This window comes from Narcine bancroftii, chromosome 8, assembly GCF_036971445.1.
Source record: "Narcine bancroftii isolate sNarBan1 chromosome 8, sNarBan1.hap1, whole genome shotgun sequence".
NCBI lineage: Eukaryota > Metazoa > Chordata > Chondrichthyes > Torpediniformes > Narcinidae > Narcine > Narcine bancroftii.
Window position 1 is genome coordinate 10,289,702 of NC_091476.1, and position 20,406 is coordinate 10,310,107.

The window sequence follows — 20,406 nt, forward strand, 5'->3', positions numbered from 1 at the left end:
GTGATTGGGAACAAGATTTGAACATAATTTCAGATGAAGATTGGTATTCTACTCTCAGCTTGATTAATGATTCTTCATTTTGTGTAAGGCATTGCTTATTACAATTTAAGGTGGTACATAGAACTCATATGTCCAAACTTAAATTATCTCCTTTTTGTGCTGATATTGATCCACAATGTGAGAAATGCAACATTTTTGAAGCTTCTCCAATCCATACGTTTTGGGGTGCCCAAATTTAGAGAGATTTTGAAAGACATTTTACAAATTTTATCAACAATTCTTAAAATTAATTTAGAACCTTGTCCGTTAATTGCTCTGGTTGGTCTTTCTCTCGTCACCCAGATAAACTTATGTCTGCATCTCAGAAAAAAGTTTTAGCTTTTACCTCATTGATAACCAGATGAGCAATCTTACTGAATTGGAAAGATGATTCAGCCCCTGTTCAGACACAATGGTTATATGAAGTTTTGAAAAAAAAGATATATTAAAGATAGAAAGTTTGAATTTATAATGTTGTGGGGCCCTCATAGTATCGCATTATGATTGGAAGAATAAAGAATTATCGCGTGCTCCAGAGATCACTGTCCGATGTTTGGGGGGGGAGGGGGTCCACAGTTTCAGTTTTTTTAATATATAGGTAACCTTGATTAGAGGGAGGGGTAGATTAAATGTAGTTTTTAGTTTTTTTTCCCTTTTCATTTTTTTTTAAACTTTTTTTATTTGGCTTAACTCAGCAAACGTGTTTAACAGATCAATTCAAATTATTGTTTTTTATGTTTATTCAGAAATTCTTGACTTAGTTTCATCTTTTTTTTTCTTTTTTTGGGGGTGCTTCATGTATACAAATGATTTATTATGTGTTTTCTTTCCTACAACTTTGATTGCAAGCTTATTTGTAAAACTATAAAAAATATTTTAAACAGAAAGAAAATTATGCTGTTTAGGATGCTCAAGTAGCTTACATTACGTGCATAATAGAGATTAACCACATCTTCGGATGACAATAAAATGAAACAATGACTTTAATAACATTTGAACAACATTTAACTGACATTAATTTCATTATAGATAAATGCAATATGGTGGCATTTTAAGAAGAAAAAGCAGTTCAATGCACATCTTGGAAAACAAGTGTCTAAATAGGGGAGCAGATCAAAGGGATCTTGGGATCGTTGTCAGCTTGTACCAAATGGGCCCACCTCATCCTACACTTGTTCTTGTTAAACATTTGATTGGTACCCTCCACATTTATGCACAACATAATCCAATTCTTTAGCAAAATTTAAAGATATTTTTTCACAACGTTAAACAAATTTATTAAATTTCAAATGGGTCATTTGAAAACTAATTTCCAAAATGGCAATAATTCTCAAATTTAAAAGAATGTACCTTGCATCAAAGGCACACTTTTTCTCCCCCCAGGCAGCAGTCAATGCATTTCAAGTTAATAAATAAGTCTGACAGTAATAATCATTGAATTGCATGGTAATTAGACTTCTTTTATAATTAATTGTTTGGACTTTAAAGTAAAAAAAAGCAGTTAACTCAAGTTTGAGCAAGACATTTTTGTTTTTTCATTCCTATTATGGTTGAATCTGGTATCACCTTATAAACTAATCTTTGGGAATGTATGGCACAGTTGGGGTGGAGGGGGTTGGGGGCAAGGGATGGTGACTGGGGATATAGTTGTATTCCTTTGGCTTGGCTTCGCGGACGAAGATTTATGGAGGGGTATGTCCACGTCTGCTGCAGGCTCGTTGGTGACTGACAAGTCCGATGTGGGACAGGCAGGCACGGTTGCAGCGGTTGCAAGGGAAAATTGGTGGGTTGGGGTTGGGTGTTGGGTTTTTCCTCCTTTGTCTTTTGTCAGTGAGGTGATATTACTACACCAGAAATAACAGAAACAAATGTAACAATAAAAAAATTAAAACATATACATCAATCTGCCATTTTTGAGTACGCAAACTTCACTCTGGACTTCAACCAAGAGTGTCATGTGTTTCATGTTTTGAATCTTAGTGAGCAAATCAGTAAAGTGTCAAGTTATAAAAATTAGCCAAGAACCAATCAGAAATCCATCAAAGCAAATGTCCATTGGCTTAGCATCCACTTTTTTAAAGGAAGCAACACAAAGGATTTGTTCGAGCATATTATACTGTACAACTATATAATAAACACAATGATAGCTTTGAAAGGGAATGAATGAGGTAACCCTGCAGCTAAGTTAGCCAGGGCGTAGCATGAGAAAACAGTTCTATGTGCAAGACATGAGAAAATGGGAGAGGATCAATTTAGAATGACTTAAAAAGTGTTTCTTTGTATTTCTCTTTCAACTCGGATATGGAAGCCCTATCTCAGAAATCACTTCTAAGGCAGTTGGACCCCGAAGTGAAATTTTATCCAGATTGATGAGATTAGTTAGGCAAAATGACTTCCTCTTCTATATGTGACACATTGCAAGCACAAAGACATAACCATCAGTAATTTAGAAATTTTAGCATGAGCATATGCTGTGACAGGTGATTATATTTTTGGCAAGGTTAAAAATACATAAAATTTACCACAAGAGCAAAATGGAAGTGTAGGCTTTTGCTAAGGTAACAGAAGCAAAAGAAATAATGTATCAGTTATATAAAAATATCATCATATCCAACACAAGGACCAGAGTTTGGGCCAATAAAAGTCAAGGAAGCCATTATGAGGTTGAAAAATGGCAACTACAGACTCCAAAGTGATCAAAAGCTTAGATACACGCCTAGCTCTCTTATACCTGCACCAATGAAGCAATTAAATATACCCGAGTATTCACAAACACCTGTGAAGCCAAACGTCCCAAACATTATGGTGCCCTGAAATGTGGGGAAATAGTGTATAAAAAGTGCCGTCATTTCTACATGGTCAAACCAAAATGTATTCAAATAACTTTGAATAAAATCTGGAATGTGTACTTTAATTACATGTGAATTATTTGATTACAAATTATTTGTGGAGCGCAGGGGAAAATAAAGGAAACTGTCTTTGTCCCAAACATAATGGAGAGCACTGCAAATTAAAAGTTCTCCAAAGACACAGAACCTACCTCCAGCAAAGATGGTACCATCATTTTAAATATAGAATACCAATTCTTTAGATTGCAGAAGCATAATTAACATTACTCCTCCAAAGTTTAATGCACCACTATTCAGACTAGAGTCATTGATAGTGAGTGATTGGAACCAGCTGCAGGTACTATTGCAAAGTTTAATAAAAATTTGGACAGATACATGGAGAGGATGGGTTTAGAGGCATATGGACCAAACACAGCAGATGGGACGAGTACATTTTGGTCAGCACAGGACCTTCGGCCCAACTTGCCTATGTCCACACTATATGATTCCGACTAATTAGACTGGATGAGTGACAAAGCATTGGATTTAAAATAATAAAGCATGATGAACAGAACAATATACAACACAGGCAAATAGAACTAGTGAACAACTCTCAAAGGAAGCAAGTTAAATCACAAGATAAATCCAAGCAGAAACAGTGGAGAAATTGTCAAGATACTCATTACTGTTGTCATAAACTCTAGTATGCATTTTCACAGTGGTCTAAGACTTTCAAATCTTAAACAGAGGAAGGCACCAGAGGGATTGAAAAGTCCCATTTAGTTGCATGATCTAGCTTGCATACAAACTCTCCAAATTCAGCAAATTTTCTTCAAGTTCCATTATCATCCATCCATGATCATTTTACTTCATATCAAAACTGGAATGCCCTGATATCTGAGCATGAAAGCACTTTTTTCAAACCAAAAAAAATGCTATGATAGATTAGCTGAAGATGTTCGTTATCTTTGTTTTTCATTCCTCTACATAAGTTCTTCCTTGTGATACAGCAGAAAGTTGTTCTTCATTTCATGATTGAAATCTCTTTATATAATGTGTTTATATAACATACAAATATATATACAATACACACACACACACACACAAACAATAGAAATGGAAAATATTGAACCATTTCCCTTGCTCACAACTGCACCTTCCAAATTTGAGATATTTCATCCAGAATTTAATATTTATATTCCATTCCTGAAACAATTCAACAAGCAGTTGGTGCAGGCAGCTGCTAATGGTATATCCATTCATAGAAGTCAAGGGAGGCATTGCAGATTTAAGAATCAAGCCATGGGTTGGTTTATCTTACATAAACAAAAGATTGCTGCAGATATCACAGAGAATTTTTTTTTTAAACAGAGAGAGGGTGGAGAGCAAAGGAAGAAAGTGGGAGGATGGATCAGCTCATATTGGAATGGTGGAGCAGACTCAACTTTCAAAATGGCGTACTTCTGCTCCGATATCTTATGGTCTTGTTTCCACTAAGTGGATGCTGCATTCAATGCCAATTGTACAAATGTTCATTTTGAATGCAATACATTGGAATGTTGGTCAACATCAATAGATCAACAATTTTATCTCAACAATTTTATCTCCTTCAATCTGGTACCTCAATGTTAAGCACCTTTTATGATTTCAGTACGAACATGAACCTGCCCAAATGAAATGAAATCATTGTTGAATCACATCACAAGTTTAGTGTGTGTTTGGTTACTCTAGTTAACTACTTTGAAAACCCGTTTATCAAATTTACGCATAAGCACAAAATTCTGGTTTTCTGAGGTCACTTTGGTTTGTCCAACATATTACATGAGCTTTTCATTGGAAGAAAAATACAAGAAAGTTGGTGAGTGATGGTTTAGCAATTGGCTCAAATGATGGATTTGGTCCTTATTGGATAGAAAAGGGTACCATAGGCACCATTTAACATTTCTGGAGAAGCTGAGTTTGCCACATACAACCAAGGCAGCTCAGAACTCCAGATCAGACAAGTGAAGCAGCTTGCCTCCAATGGAGTAAGCGACAGATTTTCTAGTTAGGTTTCAAAATTGTATTCTGAACAAAGATGGTAAAACTATCATTCGATAAAGCCATCATAATTTCTACCAGCGGATCAGTAGGAAGAGGGTCATGATTCATGCTGCCTTTACCCCCTGCATACAGAAGGGAGAGATGGCCAAAAGCCTGGAAAACAGAAAAAAAATTGAAAAACAAATCCTCCAAAAAAAAAAATCAGAAATTTGAATCAAGTGTACCAGCTCAGAGTGAAGCATTGGTCCACCCTGAATGACTCAGAAGACTTTGTTAATGAAAGAAGATCTTACAAATCTCCTGCATTCATCCAGGGTGCAACTCAAACTATGTCATCTTCGACTCTTCCCAGAAGGAGAGAGTGTTTGTCAGGATCTTGCTGTGAGATGCTGGTGATTGATCGCCTTTCTGACACGAGAGAGTTAATGGAGACTCGGCTATTGTGAATTATTCGGTCAAGTAGACTTAACTTTGGTGACTCCTGCCGAATCTCACCCATACCAATGTGCACGCTGATTTCTGACAGAGACCTTTGCTTCATGCAAGTCTGAGCCCTGGTTTTCAATTTGCCAGGTTTGGGTTTCTTGTAACTATAAAGAGAAAAATAAGGTAAAGTAATATTTCCTGTTGAAAGTGAGTGACCAAAATAAGTTAATTTAAAGCTAGAGAGAGAAACCTCAACTATAAAATACAACAAAAATTACCCTCAAAGGGAAAAACCCTCCTTCTAGCCATAACCCAAATTACCATTCAAGCAATGCTCCCATTCCAAGTTCATAATGTTATGAGCCCAACAGCAATATCACCAAGATAAATGGTTACTTAAACAAAAGTTGCTTTTAATTATCTTTAAACATGAAAACAGGATCAAACTTTAACTTATTACTATTAACTTAACTTAATTTAACCGCCTAAGTGCACGTGTATGTAATGTGTGTACAAGTTCAGAAACGTTCTTTAATTCACAGTCCAATCTCACTTCTCACTCCTTTAAGTTCACTGGTATCAGTCAATACTTATATTGTGCACAGAATTTAACATTTATGAATTTCACCAGGCTTTGGCGCTTGAAAGGTAAATGGTTACCGCTCAGGAAGGTTCTTGTCAGTTTTCAGAGAGAGATTTGTTGCTCGTTGGACACCCATAATTGATTCTTTTCGATCAGCCACTTCAGTGTCTTGCTGAAGAAACTTGCCTCATCAGGGTTTACCAGATGATAACCTCCTTCTTTCAGGTCACCACAGTTCTTTTTTGCTTCCCTTATTTGAAGTGAAACATTAGGCAGCCAGTCCTTTCCTCTTGTATGGACCATAAGGGCTTTGACCAGGCTAAACTAAGAACCAGTTTTCAAAATGGGGGTTTTCCACAAGCTTGCCAGCTTGTCCTATTCCAGTCCCAGCTGCTGCTGAACTGTAGAACTGAATTCTCCCTCTCTCTCTCACACACACACACACACACACACACACACACACACACACACACAGAGAAAACCACATGAACAGCAAACTGCACTCCGACTGCGGCACCAGAGCCAATCTTCTGAGTTTGTTCATCTGTTGCTTTCCAAAACAATAATCCATTACTCCACAGCAGGTCCAATTAATACCTAGTCCTTATAGGCATTCTTCGAAGTTTGTGCAAAGGCACCTGGAGCCTGGCCTGTCTGGCTTGAGCAGATTAAATGAGATCTGTTTTGAAGTGTTTGTATGTGACCTACACTAAAAAAAACCTGCCACAATTTATCTCCTTTAAAACATACAATATAAAATATAAGAATCTGTCACAATATCAGTTTGCATTAAAGATTACTTCAATAGAAATCTGGACCATTTCTGCCCTCCAAGTCTTCAGCCCATTAGCCACCCATACAAATATTAGGTGCAATAAACAAATACTTACAGCTTTAATAGAAGAGAAGAAAGGACCACTGAAACAGATGATGCTGCCATTGCAGCAGATCCCATCCACGGTTGTAATATCAACCCCACTGGTAGGAAGACTCCTAAGCAACAACAAAAAAAAATGTATTCCAGTATTGATTCAGAATTTTGTTATCTTCATACCTTCCCTAAACAAATGAATAAATCAATTAAAACTCACATATTGGTATCCTGCCATACAGATGAATTAATCAACTAATTATTCAAAATTATAGTGATCTGGCAGTTTATTACATCCTGCAATGCTGACACAAATTTTCCAACAAAAAATACTTCTCGGGTTTTGTCCATGACCATGGTAGTCAGCTGAAGAGTGTGGTCCATTAAATAGGAATAAGCGAAGTTTAATTTGGCTAAATTCTATTCATCAGAAGAACACAAAGACCAGAAAATTTAGAAATCTCAGACAAAATAGTTCATACTTACCAGCAGCTATGGGAATACCAACAATATTATAAATTAAAGCAAAGACAAAGTTTATCCGAATTCGTTGCACTGTCTTTTTGGACAAATTAATACTTGCCACAACATCAAGTAGATCATTCTGTAAAATAAAGAAAAGTAAAATGACTATTGTGCAGCATAGCCTCTCTAGACGACTTTAACACCATTCTTCATGAGCATGCCATTCCATGGCAAACCAAAGAGAAGTGCTGAGGTTAACACAATTTCAAAATTTGTTTGCGAACACAGGGGAACCAATGGTCAGGCCTGTTATAACTTATCCCAAGCGATGGCAGTGGATGGCCTTCTGGCTCAGTTTGGCGCAACCATCTTGATGGCTACTTCCATACTTAAGAGCAGATAGTAGATTCCCTCTTCCAAAGGATGTTTGTCAGTTCATTGGGTTTTTAATGTCATACTGATCCCAGTATTTTTTCTTTCCATAATTTTCATTTATCTTAAGGCTTCTGGATGACTGGTCCAATAACATATCTATGAAACTAAGACACTCCATCTTCTAAAACTGTACTACATCACTTAAATACTACAATTTCAAAATTAATATAAAAGTTGCAACAAATGCTATTCTGATGAAGATCACCTTCCTGAAACTTCAACTTTGTTTCTCTTAATAAATCCTGCTGAATGTTTCCAGCATTTAGTATTCAAGTTGTGACAGTATTTATTGGAAAGTACAAATATAGATGAGAAGCATACTGTGTTATTTGTACAAACCAACACCCACCCAACTTTTTCTTTTATATGGGGAAGCCTTCTTCAACTGCAATATTTCAAGGGAACATTTGATTAGCCATTAGGATTCCCATTTTTCCCCCCAAAATTAAACTGCCTCCAAATGCCTTCAACATTTTCATTCAAACCATTTTAGCTAATGCTTAAAGCTGAAAGTTAACTACATCCAAAGATGATTTGTCTCAAGGATTCTCCAGTGAAACTCCTAATTGTTTTCACTCTGCAGGTTTCAATCTCCCATCCGGTCTCTCCAATTACATTGTTTATTAATCCAATTAATTCAACATAAATATTTTAATTATAATCCCTCTGCATCGTTGTTTGATTCTACATCCTGAAGCTAGTGGTCCTGAACTTTCGTCCTATATCCCTAAAGAGACCAAACTTGCTCCTCTTTCTACACAATTTAAAAAAAAATTTAAAGTGCAAATCCACATCACTCATTAAAGGTGCCTTGATCATCATCTTATTCCATGGAACATTCATTATTCTTGGAGCTAGCATTTTCAGGTACCCTGAGAACTCAGAGGGGAGGAGTGCAGTGGTGGGAGAAGAAAAACACAAATCCAGCATTTCTGTAATACAAAGATTGGACAGCAAAAATAAATTGCCAGTTATTGTTGCAACCATGGCAAATGTGTGAATGTCTCAATTACATTACAAGGCAGTATAACTTTAATTATCTCTTTCCCTCATCCCCAGTACCATCTGCTACAAATCTGATCTTAGAGGTTTCCATTTCCTCTTTGAAATCATCTTGTCGTTAGAATCAGAAAATTTATGAGGATTATATTTGGTCTTTATTCCTCGTAGTAGTCACAAAAGAATCCAATTCCATCTTCCAACAGTTGATCCCTCCTTATACCACCCTCTAGCAGAGAAAACCAAACCCCACCAGGTGGAGATTCTTATATCAGTTTCCCTCTCATTTTACTACCATTGACTTTAAATCTTTTCCCCTAGTTTTTCACACCGCTGCCAAGAAAAGCAGGTCTTTCTGTTTACAATCGAGGCCCCTCATAAATGCATCCATTTTCAAACCTCACCACCCTCTCCTCTGTTTTGAAGTAAACACTAACTGGTTTTTTTCAAAAATACACAAAAGTGTTGTAGGAACACAGCAAGTCCCGCAGTGTCCATGAGTAACAAAAATATATAACCAACGTCGAACTGAGCCCTTCATCAAGGTATGAGCAAAAGCAAGCAGAAAACGCTACACTTGCAACAACTGCACCTCCTCCTTTACCACTTCACTTGTGAATGCGCAGGGGTTATGTACTTCATCCAGTACTCCTGCTGTGGCCTCCTCTATATTGAACAAACTGGGAGATCGCTTTGTTGAATGCCTTCACTCTGTCCCCTGTAATAACAGGGATCTCCCTGTGGCCATCTATTTCAATCCCCAGCCCATTTTCATGCTGACATGTCTGTCCATGGTCACTTTGCACTGCCACACTAACACCAAGCTCAAGTTGAAGGAACAACACCTCATATTCCATTTGGGCACTATCCAACAAAATGGCATTAACATCAACTTCTCCAGTTTCCATTCGGCCCCCTCCTCCCTCTCTCTCCTTCTCTATCCCTGTCTCCCTTTCCTCCATCTCTGCATTCACAGAGCTACCCACCTCCCCGATCAATTCTCAGTTTTTCTCTCCTTCCCTTCTATTCAAGTTCACATACAGCCTCCTGGCTGTTCACCTGTGCTTCTCCCTGTGCCCTTTCTTCCCTCTCCCCCTGCCCCCCATCTTTTTATTCAGCTGCTTTCCTGCCTTTTGGTCATACAACAAAGGGCTCAGGCCCGAAACATTGGTCATACCTATTTGACTCCTATGGATGTTGCGGGACCTGCTGAGTTTCTCCAGCACTTTTTTGTATTTACTACAATTACAGCATCTTCAGCCTTTGTTTCACTGCATCGTCTTTCCTTGTAACACAAATTTTCCAGTTTTCTTTAACATCCCTATAATCCTGTTCAATAACATACTGTGTGTAACTATGTTTCCTGTATGTGTCTATATGCAGCACTCAAACTGTACTGTGTAAAGGACTTGCAGAACTTTCCTTCCCTTTCATTCCATGCCTTGTGTTTTTACCCAGTTCATCAAATGGTTTTGCAATCCTTAATCTGCACACAGGCACTCCAAGGTTCCTTTATTCCTCCACGCTCCTCATAATCCCATTGCTTTTTTTTTGCGTTTTCCTCTGCCTTCTTGAAATTTCACCAATCAATTACTTTGTAGTTTCTTAGATTGAATTTGATGTCACTTTTCTGCTTCACTAACCAAATGAATTATATCTCCAGGAAATCGTTTTTCTCCTCATTGTCAACCAATCATTTTTTGTATTGTCAACAAATTTAAATCAAAATAATTAATTTATACTGCAAAGGCAAAGGACTGAGTTGTGAGCATCTCTAAGGCGTCCATCAAGCCTGCTTTTTTTTTCCCCCCTTCTGGCTTAATTTTGGATCCAATTTGTCACTCAACATTGCATCCCATTACTTTTGTCGACCAGTCTATGGGACATATTGAAAGCTGTTCTAAAGTTTACAGCGACAACATCTATCAGCCTCATCAGTCACTCTGTCACGTTCACAGAAAATTCAACCAAGTTATTGAGTCAGAGTACATATTACACTGTGGTTTAGCATTTTGAGAGGTTTGTAAATAGTACCACACAACAGAAAGTTCATTACCCATTCTGTTAACAAATTCATGATAACTGCCCTCAATTAATCTATGCCTTTTCAAATAAAGTTGGGCACTGATTTGAATAATTTGTACATCAGTGATTTTAAATCAATCAAAACCAAATGGTTGTTGGTAGTCAGCCGAAGCGTGTGGTCCATTAAAAAGGAATAAGCAAAGTTTAACTTGGCTAAATTCTATTCATCAGAAGAACACAAAGACCAGAAAATGTAGAAATCTCAGACAAAATAGTTCATACTTACCAGCAGCTACGGGAATACCAACAATATTATAAATTAATTATAATTATACAGCTTACTCCTCATCTCTTTTTAAACAATGTAACAATGCTGCATTTTTTCATAAAAATCCATTTACTTTCCCGATTTCCCCCTTTAAATTTCATCCTCATGTCGCTTGCACATTTCCAGGTTTTCCACAATATCAAGCTGATTTTCTCTAACTCTGCCCAGCTTGAGTCCATGAGAACAAAATAAGTTCAGCATAAATAGTTAAAACACACAAGTTTAACCTAGCTGCTTTTCCTTTGAATATTTTCAGTGAGGGGCCAGGACTCACTTGTCAAACATTGCTAAAGTACAAGTGTTTACTAAACCAATCATTCTACTTACCCGAATTAAAACAACATCTGCTGCTTCAATAGCTACATCAGTGCCTGTGCCAATGGCAATTCCAACATCAGCCATTGCCAGTGCTGGAGAATCATTCACACCATCACCAACCATTGCCACAATATTCCCTTCTTTTTGTAGCTGTGAGACTTTTGCTACTTTGTGCGATGGAAGGACTTCAGCAAATACCTTTGTGATGCCAACCTGACAACGTGGAAAAATAAATAGTTAACATTTTTCACAAAAGCCAGTAAATGCAATTGTGCAATGGGAGGTGGTCCATTCTTTTACACCTCCTACCAAAAATCCACTAAACCTTTTCCAAGAAATACCTATTGCCAATATCATTTGATCACCATTCGCATGCAAGGAAAACCTTCTGATTCGTGCTATGAACATGGTGAGCTCATGTCTATTTTTGAAATTCACCAAGCACTTGACCTCTGATGTGGAAAAATGAAGTCAGATGTTAGGCTATGCCTTTGGAGATCAACGTCATCAGTCAATTAGAACATAGAACAGTACAGCACACCTCACAATATCGCGCAAACCTATGTACACCTATTCCAGTATCAACCCAATTTTTCCCAACCTCACAGCCCTTAATTTTTCTTGCATCTATATACCCATCTCTTAAATGTACCACCACAGTGCATTCCAAGCATCCACCACTCTGTGCAAAACACCCAGAACTATGCACAGGACTTCAAGTGTGGTCTCCCAACACCCTGCACACGAGGTCCCAATTTTTAGTAATTAAGACTCCACCCAATGGAGGCAAGCAAGCCAAACATGATCAGCACCCTGTCAGCCCAAGGTGTAACTCTCAGGAAACTTTGCATCTGTACCCTGATGTCTATTTTTATATAACACATATTTACTGTGCAAATTCTGCCCAAATTTAACTTGCCAAATACAACAGCTAACATTTGCAAGAGTTAAATTTTATTTTCCGGCCCTTCATCCACCTTCCCAACTGATCGATATCTTGCTGTGAATTTAGATATCATTCCTCGCTGTCTACCAGCTACTGATTATGATGTCATCTACACATGTAATAATCAAAATTGAAGACAATGACATGCAAATAGTTAATATAAACAAACGATAGTGGACCCTGCACCGATCCCTGCAGCACACCGCTGGTCACAGACCTTCAATTATAAAAGCAACCCTCCATTATAACATAAACCTCTTCCACCAACCAACTTTGATTCCAATGGGGACGGTCACCATGGATTGGATGTTATCTAACCTTGCAGAAACCATACGGGGAACCTTGTCAAAGGGCTTGCAATATATTTATCTATCTTTGTGTAGGTACACACACAAAGTCCCCATTGATTCCCTCAGTCACCTTTTCAAAAGACACAATCTCTTGCACACAAAGGGATGCAGTCTACCTCTGATCAGTCCTGCCTTTTCAATGTTGGTATTCATCAGGCTCAAATCTTACAGTTCAGTGGCTTGAGCAGGTTTTAGTCACTAAAAGACCAGAAACCTGTCAACATTACTGGATGAAAAACACCCAAATACAAAACAAACTGAAAATGAAATGTCAACTTACCTGAGCTGCAATGGCCCTGGCTGTTTTACTGTTGTCTCCAGTCATGAGAATCACTTCCAGCCCCATACTTCTTAGAACGTGGATAGCCACATTTGCTTCTGGCTTCACAATATCTGCAATTGCTATCATTCCACATAGTACCCCTGTTTTGTTTTAAAAAAATGACAATACAAAGGACAATTGAAGAGAGAGAGAGTGTGAGTGTATACACACACATAAATACAGAAGAAATATAGAAATTACTTTTCTTTCTAATTTTATTAAATAATACATTTTATTTTACTTTCTATTTATTATTTTCTGCTTGTCTGGGTGATCAGGTGCAGAAACCTTTTAGAAAATTATGGAATAACTTTGCTGGTCCAATTGCATCTGTGGAGACAAAGGTGCGATCAACTTCTTGGATTGAGACCCTGCAACAGCACCAGTTGTGATACAAATGTCAATCTTGAATGTTGACCATCCATGTTAATAATCTCTTCTCCTCTATAGATGCTGCTTGACCCACTGAGTTTTTCCAGCATGATATTTGATTGTAAATATTTTAATTGTACTTCAAAATTACTTTACGCTGATCCGCTATGCCTGTTTTATTCCAGGATGGTGTTGAAAATATCCTGAAAGACTTGCTGGGGACACAGTTCAGTTTGAATGATCACATTGCCACTTTCTTGTCATGAACATGATCATTCGAACAAAATCCTAAAGTGTCAAAGCATGCCAATTGATTACTTGGACTTCCAATTACAACTTTTGCCCCAATGATGGTTTAAATTCGAGTACGTTTGTACTCTTCCTAAGGTGGACCATGTTCAACCGAAAAAGAACACTGCTCATATTCTTACCATCCACAGCAACCAGTATCGCTGTATGACCCTGGCTTTCATGCTCTGTCATGCAACTGTCCACATGGTCACTGATAACTAGCCCGTTCCTCTTCATCCACTCACGATTTCCGATAAGTACAGAAAAGGTCTGAGATTTCCCCGAGCCTGTTTCAACAAAAGAAAAATAAATAAACAAAATATGACATTATTACTGTACAGCAAAGTGTGCTTTAGTGCTTCACATACACTGTTTAAATTCAATAGGGAAGGAAGATGTTGCAAATGACAGAATCAGATCCTAGAGAAGAGCAATACAAATGGTAATAAAATCACTATGTCAATGTACACGTAACTCATATTCATGATATCTAAGAAAACAGGAAAATTTGTTGAAATTATATTCTGGTCAGCATATGCAGACCCCTCCATAATGCTTGGGACAAACACTTTTTATATTCCTTTATTTGCCCCTGTGCTCCACTGTTTTAAATTTGTAATCAAACAGTTCACATTTAAGTGTACATTCCAGATTTTATTGATAGTTATTTGTGTACATTTTGGTTCGACCATGTAGAAATTACAGCACTTTTTATACATAGTCCCCGCATTTCAGGGCACCATTATGTTTGGGAAATTTGGCTTCACAGGTGTTTGTGAGTATTTAGGTATGTTTAATGGCTTCATTGGTCTATGACTGGTGAAAATTTCTGGTCAGATAGAGGTGTCTGGTGTGTTCTCTGTTAGCCAGGTCTCGCTGCAGCAAACAACTGAGATTTGTCTTCCCTGTCTCAGATAAAGCAACCTTGCCCTCAAGTCGTCAACTGTATTCTCCAGTGACTGGATATTTGCCAGTATGATGGATGGTAGGGGAGGTCTCAGACCCTTGCGCTTCAGTCTTGTTTGGATCCCGGCCCTCACTCCACATTTCTGACCTTGACCTTGGTGGTGGCCTGCCCCTTTAAGGCCTCTGGTTTCTAGCTGGCCTGTTCCTGACTCAGCCATTATCTGGGAGATTTGTAGAACGTTGGTCATGACAAAACTGCATGCAGATCATTGTAACGAAAGCAGATGGGAAGGTGAGTATTCTAAAGCAGCCCGCCTAAAGTCACCTAGGTCGCCAGCGCCATCTTGGAATTTCTTTTCATTGGTACATCTCTGGTTCTCATGTTGAAAAATGGCAACTACAGACTCCAAAGGTGATCAGAAGCTTAGAAGCTCTCTTATACCTGCAACAATAAAGCAAATAAACATTCCTAAATACTCACAAACTCCTGTGAAGCCAAATGCCCCAAACATTATGGTGCCTTGAAATGAGGGGATTACGTACAAAAAGTGCTGTAATTTCTACATGGTCAAACCAAAATGTAAACATATAACCTTGAATAAAATCTGGAATGTGCACTTTAAGTACATGTGAATTGTTTTGATTACAAATTTAAAACAGTGGAGCACAGGGGCAAATAAAAGAAAATAGTGTCTTTGTGCCAAACTTTATGGAGGGCACCATAATTAAAAAGAATATTGATGGACTGAGCAGAGCAAAGGTTTTAAAAAAATACCAGAAATCAGAGTTTATGTGTATTTCAGGAAAAGGTAAAGAGACTTGGGTTAAGACAGCTGATTGGTGACCCAAGTTGCCGCTGGTTTTTATAAAAGAATGAGAAGAGAGTGCGTGTTTTTAACCTGTAAAGAGGAGCATAAATGGAAGTTTAAAACCAAGACAGTCATCACAAAATCCAATCGGAAATTTAGTAAAAACTGAAGAAATAATTTGTGAATACTACTGATGTATCCTTGAAGAGAATCAAGTGGATATACAAACTCCCATATATAATCAAACAGTAGAGAAACATGCCCCAGTCCCTAAGGATACTTCGAGATCTCCATTTACAACATGATTTTCTAATTATATGTGGAATAATCTCTTTGGGGAAGAGACAAATCTCACTATCACTCATGGTGTGACACGGCAATGTATTGTACTGTAACAAATGCTTACTTTCAGAATGGGGTTCTTGGATTAGAGGGTGCGTTGAAGCATCACCGCAGCTTTTCTCATCAATCTGTATCAGTACCATGTTCTGTGGATTCTTCTGCTCCACTTCAACAACTTTGGTCTTCAGTAGTGACTCAATGTTAGACACTTTGCATGTGATACCACAGCCAGGAACTGCTTGAAAATCTGAACATGAACCAAGCTCATCTGAACCCAGTTCCTGAAATGATTAAAAAAAACAATTCTTTTCACCTGAACTTTCAATAAGAGGTTTAATCAGAAACTTGTACTTGTGCTTATCATTACAATTGTTATTTTGCCATTATAGAATGTTCACGTAGCTCTTAAATATGCAATGGAAGAAACATAATCTACAAAGTGCAAAGACATAGTACGAGAAACTAAGTCACAATCAAAAGAATAAACACCAATTTCAAAAAGTTTTCAACTCAAAGTATAAATATTTCCTGAAGGAAGTAGAATGGATTGGGGTGGAGGGAGAAGGGAGATGGAAACTAATGAAATTTCTCAAACATTAATTTGTTCATTCATGTAAAATTCATGCTTTCATATTTTACACACAAAGGACAAATAATTTCAATATCAGAGGTTCCATCTGCTCTCCACTGAATCAGACATTTGCTTTGTTTTCTGCATCTCTCTACATTCTCTGAAACTTAGATTTCCTTACTTTTAACTTTTCCCAAAATTTTGACATGAAATTCTGAACTCAGTTTCTCTCTACCGATGGCTCTTGACTTACAAAATACTTCTAATATTTTCTATTTTCCTTTTAACCTATTCTCTCTCACATGACGTCTGTGGTGGGCAAGTTGATGGAAAGTGTTCTGAGGGATGGTATTTACAAATATTTGGAGGTACAGGGATTGCTAGGGAGTAATCAGCATGGTTTTGTCAGGGGTAGATCATGCTTGACAAACCTGTGAGTTTTTCGAGGGGGTTACAAAAAAGGTTGATGAAGGGAAAGCTGTGGATGTTGTCTATTTAGACTTTAGTAAAGCTTTTGACAAAGTTCCCCACAGGAGGTTAGGTAAAAAGGTGGAGGCATTAGGTATAAATGAGGAGGTAGCGAAATGGATTCAGCAATGGTTGGATGGGAGGTGTCAGAGAGTAGTGGTAGAAAATTGTTTGTCCAATTGGAGACCAGTAACTAGTGGAGTTCCTCAGGGATCGGTCCTCGGTCCACTATTGTTTGTTATATATATTAACGATCTGGAAGTAGGGGTGGAGAATTGGATAAGCAAGTTTGCGGATGATACAAAGATTGGTGGTGTTGTGGACAGTGAGGAAGATTACCGTAGATTAAAAGGTGATTTAGGAAGGCTGGAGGTGTGGGCTGAGAAATGGCTGATGGAATTTAATACAGATAAGTGTGAGGTGTTACATTTTGGAAATGCAAATCTAAATAGGTCATATGCATTAAATAGTAGGCTATTGAGCTGCGCAGAGCAACAAAGGGATTTAGGAGTGATGGTAAATAGTACCCTCAAGGCTGATACTCAGGTAGATGGTGTGGTGAAGAAGGCATTTGGAATGTTGGCCTTCATAAATCGTATTCAATTCAAGAGTAGGGAGGTTATGATGAAATTGTACAAGGCATTGGTGAGGCCAAATTTGGCGTACTGTGTACAATTTTGGTCACCAAATTATAGGAAAGATATAAACAAAATAGAGAGAGTGCAGAGAAGGTTCACGAGAATGTTGACAGGATTTCAAGGTTTGAGTTACAGGGAAAGGTTGTGAAGACTGGGGCTTTTTTCTCTGGAGCATAGAAGATTGAGAGGGGACTTGATAGAGGTGTTTAAGATTTTAAAAGGGACAGGCAGAGTAAACGTGGATAGGCTTTTTCAATTAAGAGTGGGGGAGATTCAAACTAGAGGGCATGGTTTAAGATTGAAGGGGGAAAATTATAAGGGGAACATAAGGGAAATTTCTTTACGCAAAGGGTGGTAGGGATGTGGACAGACGTGGTCGAGGCGGGATCATTGGTTACATTTAAGGAAAGACTGGATCGTTACATGGATAGGAGAGGACTGGAGGGATATGGACTGGGTGCTGGTCAGTGGGACTAGGAGGGTGGGGATTTGTTACGGCATGGACTAGTAGGGCCGAACTGGCCTGTTCTGTGCTGTAAGTGGTTATATGGTTATATGCATATTTATATTCCCATCTCCTCTTCCCCCATACTCCTGCCAAAAATTTACACTAAAGCCACAATGAACCTACTGGTACATCTTTGGGATGTGGGAGGAAACCAGACCAATCAGCTGAAAATCCGTGCAGACAGAGGGAGAACATGCAAATCCTACACTGAGGTCAGAATGGAACCCACATCCCAGAAGCTCAGTGATAGCACCATTCTGCCACCCACTGCAGACAGCACAGTTTTTCAAACATATACAGAAATGAGAACTGATTAAATAATTAGAACAAGTGACAAGGTGATGAGCAAAAAGAAAATACATATTCAATTCATATTCAGTCCATTTCCTAATCCAGATTGTGGCATATGCAGAGTTTACTATTGGGAAGGAATTTCCAAAACTATTGTGATGGCTTCAAATTGAATAAATGATATCTTGTCTTTTAAATCTTCAAGCATCACGGTCTGGTATGGGGTCACCAATAATCCTGAGCGAAAAGCCCTACAAAAAGGTAGTGGACATCACTGGTGAAACCTTACCCATTATCGAGAACATCTACAGGGAACGCTGCTCTCAGAGAGCAGCAGCAATCATCAAAGACCCACACCACCTAGCACACGCTCTGTTCTCACTCTTGCCATCAGGAAAAGCTCGCACCACCAGGTTCAGGAACAGCTGCTGCCCCTCCAGCTTCAGACTCTTCAACAACAAACTCAATCAGGGACTTATTTAAGGACTCTTACTTTTGCACTTTATTAATTTTTTTTGGTCACTATATGCACAGTTTTACATTTCTTTATTTGTTCACATCTGTACATTGAGTCCATTTATTTTTCGCACTGCCAATAAGTAGTAATTCTGCCCCTCTCGCAGGAAAAAGAAAAAGAGAAGTAATAGTATGTGACATCACGTATGTAGATTGACAATAAATCTTGAAATCTAAACAACATAGTGAAATACTTGGGACATAATGCACTGAAATGTTCTTTGCCTTTTACTAATATGACCTCCTTATCCCACCTCAACATATAGAGCATTACAGCCCAGAAAACAGGCCCTTCAGCTCTTCTAATCTGTGCCAAACCATTATTCTGCCTAGTCCCACCGACATCCTCCCAGTCCATAGCCTTCCGTACCCCTCCCATCCACGTAGCTGTCCAAATTTTTGTTAAATGTAAAAACTGAGCCCACATTCACCACTTCAGCTGGCAGCTCGTTCCACAGACCCACTACTCTCTGTGTGAAGAGGTTCCCCCTAATGTGGAACCCTAAACTTTTCCCCTTTCACCCTTAACCCACGACCTCTGGTATAGATCTCACCTCCCCTCAGTGGAAAAAGCCTACTTGCATTTACTCTGTCTATATCCCTCATAATTGTGCATGCCTCTCTCAAATCTCTCAACATTCTTCCACAGGATATTGAAACTGAAAACATAATCCAACCCTAAATTGCCTAAACCCCAAGTTTCCTCTGTCTGATTTTGGATTAACAAAAAATGCAATTTCATTCATCATCATTTGAAAAGAAATCATACCTGCTTGCAATACTTGGTTACTGCGACACCTAAAGGATGCTCACTGTTAGTTTCTGCTGTGCCAATAATAGCCAAGAGCTTCATTTCAGATACGTAGCTACTTTCTGTGAGCACCTTCAAGGTCACGACTCTGGGAGCTCCATGAGTGATTGTTCCAGTTTTATCAAAAACCACAGTGTTAATCTGAAAATAAACACCTTATTAAATCTAATGACACATCAAATCAATCAGTACACTGATGAGAAATCATCTTGGCTGGGCAGATCATGGCATCACATTGTAATTGTAATCAGATTGGATAGAGGCAAGAAACAGAAAAGGGGAGAAAAATGGTGGGAATTACTTGCTGGCTATTAAATAAATAGCCGTTGTAATTGTGGCTGTAAATTGGAAAACTAGAGGTGCATGTATTAAAGATAATACAAAATCATGGGAGATTTTAATGAAATCTCATTGAAATACAGGGAAAGGCGTTTCTAAAGGCTGATGTGCCTAGAGCCCCAGTCATAGTCTCAGAATAAGAGATCAACTATTCAAGTAATGAGATGGAAAGACATTTCTTCACAAAGGGAAACCACAATTGCACAGAAAAAAAGGCACTTAAGGTTTATACTGAATGGTAGCGTAGGCATGAAGGAGGAAATAGCCAATTTCTGCTCCCTTCTGGATCACTGCATAACTTGAGAAAAAATAAACTCCATTTATTACTCTCAATTTCCTGGTTAAAGTCAAGTCAAACGTCTGCCAATAGTAAAGTAAAAAAAGCCATTGAAAGATATCCTTAGAATGGAGGCCATTTGACCATCAGTGCAATGGTTCATAAAGTACAAAAAACTTGCAATTTAACTAAGTAGTAATATATGGCGAGCTCTCCACTGGCCACCGTGACAGAGGTGCACCAAAGAAGAGATACAAGGACTGCCTAAAGAAATCTCTTGGTGCCTGCC

General features: G+C 38.2%; 1 protein-coding gene across 4 annotated transcripts in view; it reads right to left on the minus strand.

Annotated features, from left to right (window-relative positions):
* Positions 1-998: 998 nt before the first annotated feature.
* LOC138740348 (copper-transporting ATPase 1-like) overlaps positions 999-20,406 on the minus strand; it is a 60,394-nt gene continuing 40,986 nt past the window's right edge. For 3 of the 4 annotated variants that reach the window (XM_069892874.1, XM_069892875.1, XM_069892873.1), the window contains exons 16-23: positions 19,460-19,642; positions 15,763-15,979; positions 13,782-13,928; positions 12,937-13,079; positions 11,370-11,573; positions 7,277-7,394; positions 6,810-6,912; positions 999-5,500 (exon numbers count right to left, since the gene is read on the minus strand). In XM_069892874.1, coding sequence (XP_069748975.1) covers positions 5,233-5,500; positions 6,810-6,912; positions 7,277-7,394; positions 11,370-11,573; positions 12,937-13,079; positions 13,782-13,928; positions 15,763-15,979; positions 19,460-19,642 — 1,383 coding nt within the window. In that variant the 3' untranslated portion in view covers positions 999-5,232. The remainder of the gene's footprint in view (positions 5,501-6,809; positions 6,913-7,276; positions 7,395-11,369; positions 11,574-12,936; positions 13,080-13,781; positions 13,929-15,762; positions 15,980-19,459; positions 19,643-20,406) is intronic. The other variant, XM_069892876.1, reaches the window with a different exon arrangement.